At 60.1% G+C, this 11376-nt stretch overlaps 2 protein-coding genes across 4 annotated transcripts; one reads left to right on the plus strand and one right to left on the minus strand.

Annotated features, from left to right (window-relative positions):
• Positions 1-61: 61 nt before the first annotated feature.
• CHPF (chondroitin polymerizing factor) lies at positions 62-5156 on the minus strand. Of its 3 annotated transcripts, XM_059055188.2 has the most exons (5): positions 4420-5069; positions 3880-3909; positions 2792-3365; positions 2103-2282; positions 62-1770 (listed from the first exon to the last, which is right to left on the minus strand). In XM_059055188.2, the coding sequence occupies exons 1-5, from the start codon at positions 4731-4733 to the stop codon at positions 511-513; spliced, it is 2358 nt and encodes a 785-aa protein (XP_058911171.1). In that variant the 5' UTR covers positions 4734-5069; the 3' UTR covers positions 62-510. The 3 variants fall into 3 exon arrangements, with proteins under 3 accessions (XP_058911171.1, XP_058911172.1, XP_066883060.1); XM_059055189.2 differs by lacking the exon at positions 3880-3909 and having other exon boundaries at positions 4420-5156; XM_067026959.1 differs by lacking the exon at positions 3880-3909 and having other exon boundaries at positions 2792-3222; positions 4420-5118.
• Positions 5157-5160: 4 nt separating this feature from the next.
• Positions 5161-11343, plus strand: TMEM198 (transmembrane protein 198). The gene is made up of 5 exons (XM_059055205.2): positions 5161-5560; positions 5876-6080; positions 8295-8870; positions 9910-10112; positions 10466-11343. The coding sequence occupies exons 2-5, from the start codon at positions 5915-5917 to the stop codon at positions 10601-10603; spliced, it is 1083 nt and encodes a 360-aa protein (XP_058911188.1). The 5' UTR covers positions 5161-5560; positions 5876-5914; the 3' UTR covers positions 10604-11343.
• Positions 11344-11376: the final 33 nt, after the last annotated feature.

The raw sequence follows: 11376 nt of genomic DNA on the forward strand, positions 1-11376 counted from the left end.
ACCCAGCACAGCCAAATAAATAAATATTTAAAAAAAGAAGAAGAAAAAAAAAAAAGAACCATTAGTCCACACTCAGCCAGTTTATTAAAGGCAGGGAGCTTCATCAGGACTGCAGAGGAGAGAAAGGGAGACACTGCCCCTCCTCTCTCAGCTCCCCCACTTCTCCAACAACTCATCTACAGCCCAGCCCCCCAGGGGACCCTAGGAGGTGGGGCTGGCGTCAGGCAGATTGCACTGCATAAATACTCGGAGGCCACAGCCTGAATCAGCAGCGTCAAGAGGGCAAGGGAGACGGGTTTGGGGCAGAAAGGGGTGGCTCCAAGGGTAACTCTTCCAGGGCTTGCTCTAAGCCCAAGGGTCCCCCAAGCCAGAGAGAGGGGGCCAGCGGGCTGCCCTGGGGTCTGAGGCTGCGGCCAGCCCTGTCCTGCGAGGCTGGCAGGTGGCTCCGGGTGGCTGGGGAAGAGCGGGGCGGGGCACCGCCTTGCCAGGGTTCAGGGGTGCAGGGCGGGGTCAGGTGCTGTTGCCCTGCTCCTGCTCGAAGAGCAGCATGGCCAGCTGGGTGCGGGAGCCGAGGCTCTCGAGCGCACTCTGGCGGCAGCGGTGGTACAGGTCCTCGCTAAGCCGCGCGCTGCACGTCTGGGCCCGATAGCGCTGCAGCAGCGCGGGCTCCACCGCTCGCAGCACATGCAGGCTGGAGAAGCGCAGGAACAGCTCATACACATCCAGGCTCTCCAGCAGCTCCTCCTCCTGCTCCGAGGCCGCCGCCAGCCGCGCTCGGGCCGCCACGTAGTCGGAGTTGTAGAAGCAAGCCTCGCTGGCCGCCTGGCGATCAAAGCGACCTGTGTCTCGGCCTAATTCAGGGGGTCCCGGGCCCTGGGGTGGGGCCACGGCCGGGTGGAAGGCCTGGAAGTGCATGGGAAAGAAGGCTTGCCAGCCAGAGATGGCATGCATGCGGCAGCGGTTCAGGAAGTCCGGGGTGAGCACCGTGTCTGGCCCGGCCAGCAGGAACAGCGTGTCCAGTGGGTGCTTCTTGGAGAGCAGATCCATGAGGCGCAGCGGTGAGGGTGTGGCTGTCTGCACGCTGAGCCAGGGCACCCGGGCACCGGGGAAACGCCGCTCCAGCTCTGCCACACGGGCCTTGACAGGTGCAAAGACATCGGCGTGGGCCGCCCGCTGGGCCTGTCGTGGCTCATACAGTAGCAGCAGGGTCAGGGTTGCCGCAGAATCGCCAGGCTCCAGTGCGGCCACGGCGAAGGCCTCCAGGAAGCCAGGGGCCAGGTCACACTCGGCTGCAGCCAGTGGCAGTAACACGGTGAGACGCGAGGCCTCGGTGACATAGGGCACGGGCAAGATCTCCACGCGACTCAGTGGCCGTAGCAGCTGCACTCGGCGGGTGAGGGGCCGGCGGCCACCCTGGGGGGTCAATGCCTCCAGCTGCAAGTCCAGCGTGTACTCCATACCCCGGGCAGGATCGAAGCGTCGGTAGCCATTAACCAGCTGCTGCTTCTGGAGCCGCAGGGCCGGGTGGTACCGGCGGTTGAGCTCCTCCAGGGCTGCCCCCAGAACGTCGGCCACATCAGCCTGGTCAGCCCCACGCAGTGGGCAGCGGGGCGAGCCATCAGCGCAGGAGAAAGCATGCTGCTCTGTGAAATAGTCCCAGCGCAGCACCTCAAAGCGGGAGGCCGGGCGGGATGGTGCTGGAATGCCCACGGGCCAGGTGGCTGCCCGCTCCCCATCCGCTGCCAGACGGCTGGTGTTCTGGATCTCCCACTGGGTTGGAGGAACAGGCCATGAGCGAGGCATAGACCACAGGGGCCAGCACACAGCTGGGGGGCCGGGCAGGCAGAAGGTGCCACTCAGGACAGGTTCCCAGTCCCTTGCCAACCTCTGCCCACCCAGGGCCCCCACTTATTCTTTCCCCAGATGGAGGCAGCCTGAGAGTTAAATGGGGGTCTCTGGAGAGGCTCCAGAGAAAAGGTAGAAGCAGACAGGGACTGGGAAGCAGGTTTGTTCTGTGATTCTTGTGCTAATTTTGTATTTCCCTGGGATCTCTGAGACCTCTCAGGATGCCCTCACCCCCCCACCTCCAGCCCAGACCATACCTGTAACTCCTGGATCTCCTGGTACGTGCGTTCCAGTTCAGCTCGGGCAAAAGCCTTGTGCAGCTGGTACATGTGCACAGGGTCACGGACAGGGTGAGCTGTCAGGGCACTGCGGAAACGAGGGTCCCCCTCCTGCACGGGCTCCCCAGGGCTCAGCTCCAGGTAGCTATAGTGGACTCCCTGCGCAGAGGAAGGGAAGTGGGAAACATGAGGTGACAGTCGCCCCCCACCCCCACCCCATAGTTTGTGTCTCATCCCTCCATCCTATGAGCTGTTGTGGACTTTGGGTCAGAATTCTGTGGGCTTCAGTCTACCTTGACCAGTTGTGAGCTTGTGTGACCTTGAGCAAGCCTCTGCTAGCTCATCTGTGAAATGGGCATGCATCCTATCTCAGAGCTGTCCAGGGGCTCAAATAAAATAATATTGGCCAACACCAAACACCTACTATGTGCAAGGCTCCCTTATTTTTTCTAATCCTTATAAAAACCCTGAGAAAAAATTATTTCCATTGGTATGGATGAGGATACCGAGGCTCAGGAGATTCAGTAATTTATCCAAGGTCACAGGGATAGAAGATGACAGAACTGCATGGAAACCCAGGCCCATATCTCCAACCACACCCTCTGCCTCTCAAGGGGAAGTGCACACGCCCAGACAGGAGGCACCAGTGGGGTGGCTTATCTTCCTACCTCGTGGCCGCCAGTGCAGCCCACCCCGGTGGCATCGAGGATGCAGCGGCCCAGCCACTCATCCGGGTGCGCACTGACGATGTCGTTGCGGCAGGCTTCCAGGTGGGGGCGCAGCTGCTGCAGCAGTGTGCGTGACAGCAGCACCCCAAAGCCACCGTGGCAGTAGCGGCCTGGGGTGGGCTCTCCACTGATGAAGTCCTGGGGCCGGCCCAGATAGAGGTGGGCAGCGGCTGCCAGGCTGAGGTGGCCAGCTAGGCGAGCCAGTCCGTGCGCCTCGGTGTAGGTGGCATCGGGCACTAGGAAGAACCAGTCAAAGTCGTTGCCGTGCTGCTCCAGCAGATGGCGCAGTGCCAGGTGCAGGTGCCCGATGGGCCGCTCCTCGCCTAGCGTCACCACGGCCATCCCCGGTGGTGCCCGGCGGCCCCGCGAGCCTGTCAGGAACACCACACGCTCTAGCCGGTGCCCCAGCGTGCGGTTCACAGCCACGCCCAGTGTGGGCAACGTGGCCTGTGAGGTCAGCACCGCCACGAGCAGCCTCTGCCTGATGCCCAGTTCTGTGCTGATGTAGCGGGTCCTGGAGGTGGGGGAAGAAGATGGCACAAGGTTACTAAAAAGACAACAGGGCAGGTAGAGGGCAGCATACACAGGCTCCGGCAGGTCATGTCCTCTTTGGGCCTGTTTCATTTATGATAGAATAACCACTCTCCCCCAGGGATCACGAGTATTTAAGTGAAATACCGGTCTTACCATAGTGCTTTTGGGAGACAGCATTATCCATGCAGATATGAGAGATATATTTGGGGTCTGACTCCCTGTTTCATTACTTAGTGGATGAGTCCTTGAGCAAGTTATTAAACCCATCCGAGCCTTGGGTAGCCTAATCTGTAAAATGGGGCTGATTGTATCTCTTGAAAGCACTTAGCCAAATGCTTGGCACATAGGTGCTCCACACATCATGTATACACTTATTTCTAAATAATATGCCATTATACCACAAATACATCACATAAATGATGTAACAGAATAAACGGCATAGAGATGTAGTGAATGTGTTTGGGGGGGGGGGGTCAGGGGTTCCAGTGACTTACCTTCCGTAACACAGAAGGTAAGTTGCAGAACTGGAATTTGAACTCGGTGTTACTTCGGAGAAATTATTTCAATTCATAGGCAGAGAGGCATTAATGGAATGGGTACATCACCCTTTTCCCACAAACCTCTGCCCCCCCTCCCCCAGGCGCCCACCCAGGAACAAGAGATACAGGTAATCCTAGTTCTCTCTTTTCTCTTTCCCTCTCTCTATGCACCCACTCTATATACTAGTCATTTCTCTAAACCTAACACCGATCCAGGGAGCTATGAGGACCTTTTTTTTGGGGGGGTCCATGGGGTCAAGCAGGTTTAGGGCAAAGGCGGGCAAGTTCTGCCCGGGCCTGGATGGGGCCCAGAGAGGCCTCAGATGGGCTCCAAACCTCCCTGGGAAGCAGGGCCGTCGGAAATTATCGGGGCCCAAAGACTTCCTGGCCGGTCAGACCCTTCCTTCCGGGGCCTGACCCAGCCCCTGGCGGCCTCCACTGCGCGTCCGTCCCAGCCGGTTCCCAGCGGGTGGGACTGGCGAGTCTGATCCCTACCTGACGGCCTTTTTGGCGGCCTGGCCAGGCTGTGCGGGGTGGTAGGGCAAGACACGCGGCTCCCAGTTCTCCCCAGCTCCTGCACCGGCCCCGGGCCTCTCGCGCTCCGCTCCGGGCTGCACCGAGTTGGGCCGGCGCGCCGCGTTGGTGTTGCCGCGCGGCGGCAGCTCAGAATCTCCGGGTTGGGGCGGCCCTGGGCCACAAGGCTCCTCCACCCAGGTGACGCTGAGCAGGCTCAGCGTGAAGCCCAGGGAGATGCCCACGGCCACGGGCCCTGCGGGCCGCAGCACCGACAACAGCAGCGATGCCCGCATGGCGCCCGGACCGCGGGCCCCCGGCCCTGGAGCAGCCCCAGAGCAGCAAGAGGAGGCTTCGAGGGGGCGGGACCGGGGAGGAGGCGGATCCGAAGGGCCCAAGCCAAGCGGGCTGGCCCCCTCCCTCCCCTCCGAGCAGAGCCCGCGGCCCGAGCCGAATCCCCTGCGCCTCGTTCCGATCGCCCTCCAGCCGCCGCTCGGTACCGCGCGGGTCCCGGCGCTGGGCGCGGGAGCCTCAGCCGAGGCCGCCGCTGTCCGACGTGTCACTGGGAGAGCCCCGCCCCCGGGGTGGGGTCTCGGGCTCCGGCTACCGGAGAGGGAGGAGAAGGGGGAGGTTAAAGGGGAAGGACCCCCGGAAGTGCCCCCTCCTCAGTGCGGGAGAGGCAGACGTCGGGGGCGGAGTCCCCTACCTCCCCCCGGCGTGGTTGGTGCGTCCTGTGTGACGTCAGAAGCAGCCCGCCCCTGCCTGGATGGTGCGCCCTGAGTGACGTAAGGAGCAGAGGCCGGAGCTGTCCATCAGCACCAAAGGCCGCGGGCGGGCTCAGGGCATGGGGCCGCGGCTCTGGGGCAGCCCGAGCCCCTGCTCCTGCTCCTTTCCCTTCCCCAGGCCCAGCCTAAGTGCCCGGACGTCGCGGGACTGGAGTGCCAGCCGGTGTTGGAGGCGGAGCGGCGTCGCCGCCGCGCAGGGACCGGTCCCTCCGGCCCAGCAGCCCCCTTCTCCTCACCGCGGACTTTTACCGGACACCAGTCAGCTGGAGCCTCAGGCGCCCGGCAACCCCGGCCGGAGAGCCTCCTTCGCTCAGAAGCTCAGGTCGCCTCCAGCCCAGGTAGATCTTGGACAATCCCAGATTTAGCCGCCCACAGACCAGTCTCCTGGCTGCCTCCTCACCGGCAGCACGCTGCCCTCATCTCCCCCCAACCCAGTCCCCCTCTTAACTTCTTCATCCCAGCTCCCTCTAGCCAGGCACTTCCCCCCGCCCCTTTGTCTTTTGTCCCTTACTTCAGGGATGCTTCCAGAGCTGTGTGATGTGGGCACCACTCCTTTGTCCACTGTGTCCTTCCCTAGTTCTCCACTCCTATTCTCACCCTCATCCTGGTGGAGACCCAGAACTCCTCCTTGACCCCAACTTCCTCTCTGTCAGGCTGACGTGGGAGGGTGACTCCCTACTGTTCCCAGCACTATGCCGGGCACTGCGGCGACACTTCGGTTCCAGCTGCTGCCCCCCGAGCCAGATGATGCCTTCTGGGGTGCACCCTGCGAACAGCCCCTGGAGCGCAGGTACCAGGCACTGCCAGCCCTCGTCTGCATCATGTGCTGTCTGTTTGGAGTCGTCTACTGCTTCTTCGGTGAGACCCCATCTCATTCCTCACTCGGGCCCGCCACTGTTTCCTCAAGTTATTTGCCTGAGGCACCCCAAACCTTCTTTAGAAGTTTACCACTACCATGAACTATCTTTCGTTTCTCTTTTTTTCGTCCCACACGTTTGTAGATAATTTAGACTCTAGATCCTAGAGAACACAGGGTTTTGAGTTAGGCATGCTTGAATTTGAACCTGGTTCTGCACTTTACCAATTATGATGCCTTGGACACATTAAACTTTCTAAGCCTCAGTTTTCTCATCTGAACAGTGGGAACAAAGATATTTGTCTCACACGGTGGGCAGGGGCGCTGTGAGAATTAGTAAGCACTCAATAAATAATAGCTATTGTGGTGAAGATGTGTTTAGGTCACTGTGCTAGGTAGGCATTGAACACATTTAGGAGGGTGAGTTAACGTGGTCCCTTACCACAGGGCATATTGTCTGATGAAGAAGAGACTTCTGGAACATTCACATCCGTGATACATATTAGAGGAAGCTAAATGATACATATTAGAGTCACACACATGGAGATGTGTGTACAAGTCAGCCTCCAGTAATTGGGGCTGCTGTGGACAGTTGTCCAGGATGCACAAGGGAGTTCAGTTGGAAAGGCAAGCGGGGGCTGAGATCCAGCCCATGCTCTACTTGCCGAACTCTAGACCTTGGCACAAGGCTGCTTTGCCTAGAGGAAGGCACAACTCTTTATAATTGCACCAAGGTGCCAGATGGTCTAGTGGAGTAAGTGCCCAGTGACTCTACAGCAAGAGGTACAGAACTTCAGGTAAAGGAGAGCTTTATGGGCTGGGCATCCAAGGAAAGCCTCCAGGCAGAGCATTATAGGTGGCTGGATGAAGTGAAAAGGAGGCTTGGAGGTCTGAGTTCCAGGCTGAGCAGAAGTGGGGCAGGACTTGTGCTCGGCAGCCTTTCCATCTCCCCCTAGAATGGCTGGATAGTAGGCAGGATGGGAGCCAGATGGCCCCTCCACTTCCACCCGCAGACTCTGGACCAAACAACTGCAGAGTGGGCAGGGGAGGAGACCCTCTAAGGGCTCAGGACACATCCTGGGTCTCCAAGGAGGCTGTGTCGCCTCGCCCCCTCCACTATTCCAACCACTCCCCCTAGAGTTGCTCGGTGCGGCCTGCCATTCCCTCTCCTGGGCTTCCCTGACACCCTACCCTTCTTGGAGGCTCCCATTCTCGGGCTCTTGGACTTTTTGAGCCCTTGTGCATGCCCTACTCCTCTTTCCAACCCCAGAACCTCCTGGACTCCAGTGCTTCCCCTAGTTCTTAGAATGGACTCTCCTCTTTATGACCTTTCTCTTTGGCTCTCCCTGACCCTTTGACCCCCATCTCTGACTTCCATCTTCTCAGCTTCTTAGGATCTACAAGTCCCTCACACTTCCCGGTACCCTTAATGGACCTAATGGCCCTAAAACCTCCATTTTTCTGAAACACCACAACCACTATTTCCCCCGATAATCCTCTCTGACCCCCTATGACTCCTTGTAAGATCCAGTGAGCCCTAACTACGCCCGAGCTATCTCATTACCTTCCATCCCTCTGACTCCCTCGATTACTCCTAACACAGGGGAATCCCTATGACCCCATTGTCTGTTTGCCCCCACCATGATTTCAATGATTCCATTTCTCTGGCTTCAATATCACCCTCGCTCAGAAACCATTTCATACTCTCAGTGATTCCACATCTGTCAATTCCCCTGACCTGAAAAGACCTCATCTTTCTGAACCCGTGTGACCTCATCTCTCAAGTTCTTTCTGACTTCCAAATACCTCATCGCTCTGAACAGTCCCTCTCTAAAGAGCCCAGACACTCCACTGCTGATCCACCGGTGACCCCAGTGGCCTCTCTCCCTGACCTCGATGATCCCAAAGACCCCAATGACCCTATTACTGAGTCACTCTTGACGCCAGTGATCTATCTCTATTTCAAAAATCCAACAGTCATCTCAGTGACTGTCTCTCTGTTTTCCCAGTGACTCCCGATGACCTATTTCTCTGACCGTCCTTGACCCCAGTGGTCCCTTCACTGCCGCCCTCAGGACCCCAATGACCCCCAATTTTCTGCTCTTAGTGTCCTGCCTCTGGTTCCCCTGGGATTCCTTGTCCTTGACCCCTCTGACCTCCTACCTCCAGCCCAGTGACCTCGTTTTGGTCTCTCACTAGCCGCTGTTCCCTTCCAGGTTACCGCTGCTTCAAGGCAGTACTCTTCCTCACTGGGTTGCTGTTTGGCTCGGTGGTCATCTTCCTGCTGTGCTACCGCGAGCGGGTGCTGGAGACGCAGCTGAGTGCCGGGGCGAGTGCGGGCATCGCGCTGGGCATCGGGCTGCTCTGCGGGCTGGTGGCCATGCTGGTGCGCAGCGTGGGCCTCTTCCTGGTGGGGCTGCTGCTCGGCCTGCTGCTCGCCGCTGCCGCGCTACTGGGCTCCGCGCCCTACTACCAGCCAGGCTCTGTTTGGGGCCCCCTGGGGCTGCTGCTGGGGGGCGGCCTGCTCTGCGCCCTGCTCACGCTGCGCTGGCCCCGCCCGCTCACCACCCTGGCCACCGCCGTGACGGGGGCCGCGCTCATCGCCACGGCTGCCGACTACTTTGCAGAGCTGCTGCTGCTGGGCCGCTACGCGGTGGAGCGTCTGCGGGCCGCCCCCGTGCCCCCCCTCTGCTGGCGGAGCTGGGCCCTGCTGGCACTTTGGCCCCTGCTCAGCCTGATGGGCGTTCTGGTGCAGTGGCGGGTGACCGCCGAGCGGGACTCGCACACGGAAGGTGAGGAGGCACAGGCCAGGGTGGGCGTGAGGGAAATGGGTGCTTGGGGGGGGTGGGTCTGAGCGACGGTGGATGGGGGAAGGAGCTGTACACACCGGCTGCAGAAGGCCTCAGCTGAGTTAGAGAGCTCACCGGCTCCAGTGCCGGGACGGGCACGTCAGTACCACCATCCCTGCCACAACAACAGATGGAGCAGCGGCTCTGCGCCAAGCCCATTCCAGGCACTGGGGATGCAACAGAGACAAAGCAGAAAAGGCCCGTGCCCTGATGGGGTTGCATTCAGGGTGGGGGAGACAGACACTAGACACGCAAGTTAACAAGATAATTTATCCCATTGTGTGGAGTGATACGAAAGAGACGTGCAGAGTAACGTGAAATACAGACAGGGTGGCCAAGGAAGGTCACTTGGAAGAGGTGACATTTAAGCCGAGACCTGAAGGATAAGGGGCCAGCCATGCAAAGAGCTCGAGAAGAGGGAAAAGCAAGGGCGAGGGGAGTGAGCTTGGCCTGCTGAGGAGGTCGGGCGGGAGTGGTGGGTGAGGGGTGCCGATTGTGTGGGCACCGTGGGCCGTGATGAGGACTCTGGATTCATTAGATGGGTGGAGAGATGCCCCTGGAGGTTTAAAGGAGGGAGGGTATCATCTAACTTAGCATTTGGGATGCTCATTCTGGCTGCTGAGTGTAGAAAGCATCAGGGAAGGCAAGCATAGAAGGGGAACCACGGAGGAGGCGGCTTAGTTGTCCAGTCGAGAGGTGATGATGGTTAGTCTCGGTGAGTCACCTAGGGCTCCAGACTCGGAGAGGGGTGGCAGCTGGCAAGCAGGCACCTAGAGCCTAGGAATCTTCCATAAAGACCTTTGGAAGAAAAGAACTGTGGGAAGTCCCATCTGGGAGGTGGGCCACCAGGAAAGTAAAGGAGGAGAGGTTTCGGATGAGGGGAATCTGGGAGCCTGGCGCCCTCAGGTTAGAAGGACGGGGAGGCTTGGGCGAGATGAGGCACGCGGGCCTCTGAGACCCTGCTCTGCCCACCCCTGCACAGTGGTCATCAGCCGGCAGCGCCGTCGTGTGCAGCTCATGAGGATTCGGCAGCAGGAAGAGCGCAAGGAGAAGCGGCGTAAGAAGAGACCCCCAAGGCCTCCCTCTAGAGGCTCCCGGGCTCCTCCAAGGCCAGGGCCCCCTGACCCTGCTTATCGGCGCAGGCCGGTGCCCATCAAACGCTTCAACGGAGACATCCTCTCCCCGGTGAGCACCCCGAGTGGGGAGAAGGGAGTGTTTAGACTCTGTCCAAGCAGGACTGGGCCTTCCCCAGGGGCTGGTCCCTGTCTAGAAGGCCTAGCGCTTGTCCACCCATCGTAACCCCTGTACTGGGAGCCTGATGGGTGGGGGAGAGGTGTCCTGAGCGTGAGTTTTAATGAGGTATAGTAGGGGGTAGCGTCTCAGTGCTGTGGACTCTGGGTGTGGTGAGGTCCTAGGCCGACAGCAGACCATGATGCGTCTCAGGTTTGTGACAGTGCAGACTGAGGATGTCTGCCTGGGTGGCTTTCAGGGCAGGGGTCCGCAGCGGCACTCTCACGCCTGTGCTTACTCTCCCACAGAGCTACATCCAGAGCTTCCGGGACCGGCAGACAGGGAGCTCGCTGAGCTCCTTCATGGCCTGGCCCACAGACACGGACGACGAGTACGGGTCCCGGGGACCGCTGACGGCCTGCTCTGGGCCCCCCATGCGGGTATAGCAGTCTCTCCGCTCCTGCCCGCCTACGCTCATCGGTCACCAGCTCTGCCAGCTTGGGGAGGCCCGCTGGGCCATGACTCAGCCCGCCTGGGCCTGTGGCCTTTGGCTGTCTCTTTCCCCACCCTGGAGAGGGATGGCCTGGCCGCCAGAAGGGAGGACCTATCTCAGGCTCGGCCTGGCCTGAGGGGAGAGCCCCCTCCCAAGCTCCCGAGGGGCTCCCGAGGGACGCGAGTGTGAGCCCCGCTGGGGTGCGCTCAGGGTTGTGAGTGTGTCGCCTGTGTGTGCGTGCGTGGGGGGGGGGGCTTGGAGAGGACACTGGGACCCCTGCCTTAGGTTTCTGATCGGTAGGGCTTCTCCGAGGGTGGCCCTGCCTCCTCTCCCACTCCTGGGGTCCCACGGGCTACTCTCCCGCATGTCTAAGTGGAGGAGGTCTACCTTCCTCCCCCATCGCCTCCACCTCTCAGCCAGACTCATCTGAGACTTCTTGTCCTTGTTCAAGGGGCAAACTGCAGCAGCCCTCACCCTGGTCCCCTGTCCTCTGCAAGCCACCAGCCTGAGGGCAGTGGCAGGGAATGGGGGTGGGCGGGTGCTGCTCTGGGCTGGGTTAGGGAAGGGGGCTGGGGGAGGGGCTTAAATGCACGGTGCATGTCTGGTGTCGGTCATGCCACCCTGGACACCTCATGCTTCTGTCTCCCCCCCACCCCACCCTGTTTGACATCTTTTATAAACGTGCCAAACTGTGAGGCTTCTGCCAGGAGTGGTGGTCTTCGGTGG

Source organism: Kogia breviceps, chromosome 2, assembly GCF_026419965.1.
Source record: "Kogia breviceps isolate mKogBre1 chromosome 2, mKogBre1 haplotype 1, whole genome shotgun sequence".
Classification (NCBI taxonomy): Eukaryota; Metazoa; Chordata; class Mammalia; order Artiodactyla; family Physeteridae; genus Kogia; species Kogia breviceps.

Bases quoted from the DNA above. Each gene is read 5' to 3' on its own strand.
- CHPF (XM_059055188.2), bottom strand. From the start codon at position 4,733: ATGCGGGCATCGCTGCTGTTGTCGGTGCTGCGGCCCGCAGGGCCCGTG. The intron at 2,283-2,791 runs GTAGGAAGATAA...TCCTCTGCGCAG, and splicing joins GCTGCACTGGCGGCCACGAG to GGAGTCCACTATAGCTACCT. The intron at 1,771-2,102 runs GTATGGTCTGGG...CCTCCAACCCAG, and splicing joins AGGAGATCCAGGAGTTACAG to TGGGAGATCCAGAACACCAG.
- TMEM198 (XM_059055205.2), top strand. From the start codon at position 5,915: ATGCCGGGCACTGCGGCGACACTTCGGTTCCAGCTGCTGCCCCCCGAG. The intron at 6,081-8,294 runs GTGAGACCCCAT...GTTCCCTTCCAG, and splicing joins AGTCGTCTACTGCTTCTTCG to GTTACCGCTGCTTCAAGGCA. The intron at 8,871-9,909 runs GTGAGGAGGCAC...ACCCCTGCACAG, and splicing joins GCGGGACTCGCACACGGAAG to TGGTCATCAGCCGGCAGCGC.